General features: G+C 37.1%; 1 protein-coding gene across 1 annotated transcript; it reads right to left on the bottom strand.

The window, feature by feature from the left end:
* Positions 1–789: 789 nt before the first annotated feature.
* On the bottom strand, positions 790–4,205 carry LOC100572825 (zinc finger MYM-type protein 1-like). The gene is made up of 3 exons (XM_008180294.1): positions 4,151–4,205; positions 1,644–2,069; positions 790–1,391 (listed from the first exon to the last, which is right to left on the bottom strand). The coding sequence occupies exons 1-3, from the start codon at positions 4,203–4,205 to the stop codon at positions 790–792; spliced, it is 1,083 nt and encodes a 360-aa protein (XP_008178516.1).
* Positions 4,206–5,243: the final 1,038 nt, after the last annotated feature.

Below are 5,243 nucleotides of genomic sequence, written 5' to 3'. Positions count from 1 at the left end.
AACTTTAACCTCACAGTATTAAAGGTAGACGTCTTTTTTTTACAGCCAATTCGTCCAATACTTGCTTACTTTCAATGCGATCCTTCCGATTGATTGATAACATGGCTAATCCATTTAGCCTTTTCTAAATAAAACAATTATTTATTTATTTAATTTTATAATTATGATTTAGACTTAGTCAAAAAAAAAATAAACTTACTTTACCCATAGTATTACGTAAATAAGTCTTTATCTTTTTAAGTGATGAAAATGATCTTTCGTTCTGTGCAGTTGAAACTGGCAGTGTCGCAAAAATTGTTAACAATTTAAATATATTTGGGTATATTTCTGGATTACATATAGACAAAGCTTCCATTGCGTTTCTATAGTTAGAAGTTTCTAAATTTCTCAGTCGTCTTTGTCACAAATTATACTCCGATAATAATACTGTCTTGGAGGACGAAGAAAGATCTTCCATGTATGTTTCAGTTAATGACAAAAAATTGTTTTCATCCGTATTAAGACTTATGAGTGAATTAAAATTATCTAAAATAGCTTTATGGCTGGTAAATCGAACTTTCAATTGCTCAATAAATGTTTCAATATAGGGTATAAATATAGCGATTCTATAATATACTTCTATTGAATCAGTTTCAACATTTACACGGTTTGCTTGTCTTTTCGTAGTTCTAGGGATACTTATAGTAACACCAAATTTATTACCAAGAGAAACAGCATTTTCAAAAATGTCTTGGAAAATAGAATCAGCATTTTTTCGAAAATCTTCAAGTTCTTTTATTGTATCCTCCGCTAATTGGATCGCTTCGCCAAGGTTAGATTAATCCGCTGAAGATGTTTCGATAAAGGAAGACCAACACTAAAGCATTTAGCTACTATAAGCATAGAAATAATAAATCCACCTTCTAATATAGCACTACACAGATTACTGGCATGCGAAGAAGTCTCAACATCTTTCCACTCAGATATAAAGTTTAATGATTCTATCACTTGTTCAAATAACTCTTCAAAATCATTCACTGCATGGTAACTTTCAATCCATTGGGTAGCGCAAAGACGTTTTAATGATTTTTTTGAGATTTTTTCATCACTATTTTCAATTTGAGTTTTTAAAACATCTTTTCTTTTAGGAAAATTGAAAAAATCCCGAGCTTTAGAAATGGTCCCCAAACAATTTCTTATTTCCTGTACTTTGCAGGAGTTTGAAACAGCTAAGTTAAGGACATGTGCGGAACAATGCACATAAAGAGCAAGAGGATGAGTCTTACGAATTATGGCTTGAACGCCGTTAAATTCTCCTGACATTGCAGCCGCGCCGTCATAACCTTGTCCTCGCATGTACTTTGTTTCTATACCAAAATTGTGCAAGCTTTCTAATATTAATGATGCTAAACCTTTTCCGGTCGTATCAAACGTAGGTATAAATTGAATAAACTCTTCTTTTAATATCATATTTTTTTTATCGAGGTATCTTGCACACAATGCTACTTGTTCGATGTTCGCAATGTCAGCTGTTTCATCGGCGAGTATTGAAAAACATTGAGCAGAGTTCACTCAACTCACAATTCGTTTCAATAAAATTTGGTTACACGATTCGATGATTTCGTTTTGAATCGTCGCACTTGTGTATTTTAAATGTCCATTACTTTCTAAAAATAATTTAAGCTGCTCATCACCCCGAGCCTTATACCGTAAAAGTTCCCGAAAATTCCCTTCATTGTTTTCATATTCGTCATCAGTTTGGTCGATCATTAATTTACCGGAATCTCTGTGTCCTCTAATTGCTATATTCTGCCTGCCACATAAAATGATTGCTTCGATTATCGGAGTTAAAAGTTCGCGATTTTTCATTATTTGATTCTTTCTACTGGAGTCTAGTTTTACTGATATGTCTTCATTAATATTTTTTTGTACTTTAAGAAAATGTTCAGAATCGGATAAACAGGTTTTGTGATAATTTGTTTCACTATGGTTTTGAAATCCTTCCAGTGCTTTTCTCCAGTTATCGAATTTAGTCACTATAAAAGAATTTGGCTTTTTTGAGTTATATCCAACACCAGATTTAACGAATGCTACACAAAATTTACAAAAAGCGCCGCATTCTTTTTTGGAATAACATAGCCATGGATACTTCAGAAGCCACGAATATTGAAACTTTAAATTTACTTGCTTGTTTTTTTTCATATACATTTTTATTGGAAATTTGTAGTTGATATCTGGCACCCATAGATTATTCATAATATCAGATATTTCATTTTGTGATAATGTACGGTTTATATAAAATCCTATATCATATACATTCATAAAATTAGTAGAATCAGCAACAATAGATTTTGAGACGAGATCTGATATTGGGGTTGAATCATCTGTATTTTTTATTGAAGAAATCATAGAAGAATGTGCTCGCTTTTTGGAGGGGGATGATAATGAACGTGACGTATCTTCTAATTCAGACGTAATACATGAGGAAATGTCCTGCTTAGAATCGGGTTGACTACGACAGTTCGATATTTTCATAAAATACGAAATAGAAGTTTGTTTCTTTTGTGCCATTTTCACTGTTTTAAAAGTACAATGACATTATTAAATACTCTTTAATTTTATATTAAATTAATTAATTTCACTATTGTTTTTACATATTAGGTATAGTTCATAGTTTCATACGAGTCCTTAAAGGCTTAAAAGCTATAAAAATAAATTACAATAATGTTGTACTTACGTAAATTTGATGTATTTACGATGTCATTAGTCGGCAGCAGTTCAGCAAAAAATAATATTGTTGTACTTCGAGTGTACAACTGTCAATTGACAACTGTACATAGTACACTTTATATCGTTGGTCTTTTGCTATCGTAGATAATAATAATTGTTGTATTTGAAGAAAGATAATAAGGCGATAGCCAATAATACGGCTAGCCGAAACGATAATACAATTCTAAGAATTACATAGTTCACAATATTCTGTTTTATTTTTGGTTACCAGTGTTATGGACGTCTCCACAACCGAGTTTGTTCGTTAGTAAATAAATACGAGGTGTTTGAGTTATCACTAATACTTTATTAATATAATCAATTTTAAAAGAAATTTAGTTGCACAGAATAATTCTTAGACTTAAGAAAACAACAGAGGCTCTGCTAGATGGTCTGCCAGGACAACCTGAATATTACACAGTCAGCGAGACACGGTAGGGGCTCGCTCAGGCTTAAAACTGTCCACACAGCGAATTCCTTAAGACCGTGTGACTCTGTCTGTTCACACATTAATATGCTTACACACTATACTATATTATACTATTACTATATCTCATACTGCGTATAGCATACAGACAGGGGTTCACAACACCTGTTGCGACCGGTCCGACTACAATCGTCGTGCCACACTACAAATTACAATGTTGTGACTATTTTAGTTATTTCGCCACTGCCTGCACGGCTGCACCTAGAGAGTTATTTATATATATATATATACACGCAATATATATAATCAATGCTAATACCTATTGACTATTATCTGGTATAAGATGAAAATATAAAATATACATTATTCAATTTTCATTTTTCAAAGCAGTTTTAAAATATTTCGTTATTCGTATTTTGTGATACTTCAGTAATAAATATAACTAAGAAAAAATTGGGGGGGGGGGTTTAACCCCAGGACACCCCCCCTAAATACGCCACTGCTTTCATATACCACTTACCTTACACATCAATATTATTTTAAGAGGACGTGTCACGAAAAATTTACGCGTGCAACGACCAAGAGGATGCGCTGTAGTCACGCCTACTATTCGCATTTCGCAACCGGCCGACGGCGCCGACGAGTGCTTGTTCGGGAGCGCCGTTTATTTGTCTATGAACGTTCGTCCGGTACGATTCGTATCATTATAAAATTCATTATACGCAAATACCGCCCTAATATTTTCAATACCCTCGCGTACCTATGAACTACCGATTATAAATTAAGATACTGCTTACCTAAATTTATGTCCCAATATATAAATCGTAGAAACTATTTTATAACAAAACTTGAATTGTAGTTATTGAATCATTACTTATTTAAATATAATACTTATAAGTAAAATCCAATAAATGGTAAATAAAATAAATACAGTGCAATTAAATTAATATTAATTTTCCGTGCTTTATCTTTTACGTTTAACTGTTAATGTTATATTAAAATATGGTAATTCTTCTTCTTCTAATGGCATTTCTACTCTCTAAGAGTTTTTGCCACCATTACTATGATGCGTACCTGTGGAGTGCCGCGTAGGTGATGACGGTGGTAGTGAGGTAACCAACGGTTAGGATTAACCACGAAAATAAAAGAGCAAGACGCAATTTGGTGGTTTTAATGAAGGGTCGGTGTTTTATTCAACTAAAAGAATGACACCGACACGGTGAATAGTGAGACACGAAAGAAACAATGGATTTTCCGTATTATATATTGTACAGCTACACTTCGCGGGGACGTCGGTCGTGTCCGTACGTGTATACCCGGCGAGGTCTAGAAAACAAGTTACTCGTTTTATCCGGTTCGCCGAACGGCCGGCCGACGGTTCCTCGCGCGAGTATCGCGCGCTGGCGTCGTCCGTCGTCGATTGGCGGTTTTGTTTGAGAGCCACGGCGCGGCTTCCGCGCAAAGGCTGTTTGAATTCAAACAGTTATTGCGTGGGACCACGTCATACTCCCCCCCCCCAAACCGCCAACGGCGTTGGTGTTGTGGCGTTGCCGGTGTTGTAGTGGTGTGGTGGGTGGTTGTGGTAGACACCTGTCCGTGGGCACGTTTTCCGGCTGTGTTCAGCGGACGTGGCCCTGGTGGTGTCTAGCCATGTTGGGCGACGTGGGGGGGCTAAAGAACATGAGGCTGACCTCCATGTCCTCGGTGTCAGCCGTGCCTGCGGCCGTCCCTCCTAACAGTTCCGCCTTCTCTTCCGGGGATATTTCCATATCTCCGGTTTGGGAGGTGGCGGCTGTTAGTTGTTCCGTGGTTACGGCTGTTCCGGTAGTGATTGTCACTTCCGGCACCGTGACCACGGCGAGGTCTGACGTCGCAGGGTCTGGTTGTGACGGGCTGGTGTTGGTTCCGGGTTGGGATTTGCGGGTGGTGCCGGTTTTTCCAGGCGGTGTTGTTGGGACGTCATCTTCATCTTATGGTCCCGCATCCGCTGCTGGTTCCGGCGTTGGCGGGCGTTAAGTTTGACCGGTTGTGTTGGCGTCGCGGTTGCCCTTGGTTTCGGCGTGGGTGG

The sequence above is a fragment of the Acyrthosiphon pisum genome, chromosome X, assembly GCF_005508785.2.
Source record: "Acyrthosiphon pisum isolate AL4f chromosome X, pea_aphid_22Mar2018_4r6ur, whole genome shotgun sequence".
Classification (NCBI taxonomy): Eukaryota; Metazoa; Arthropoda; class Insecta; order Hemiptera; family Aphididae; genus Acyrthosiphon; species Acyrthosiphon pisum.
The sequence above is the reverse complement of the archived record's forward strand: the minus strand, read 5'-3'. Positions and strand labels throughout refer to the sequence as shown.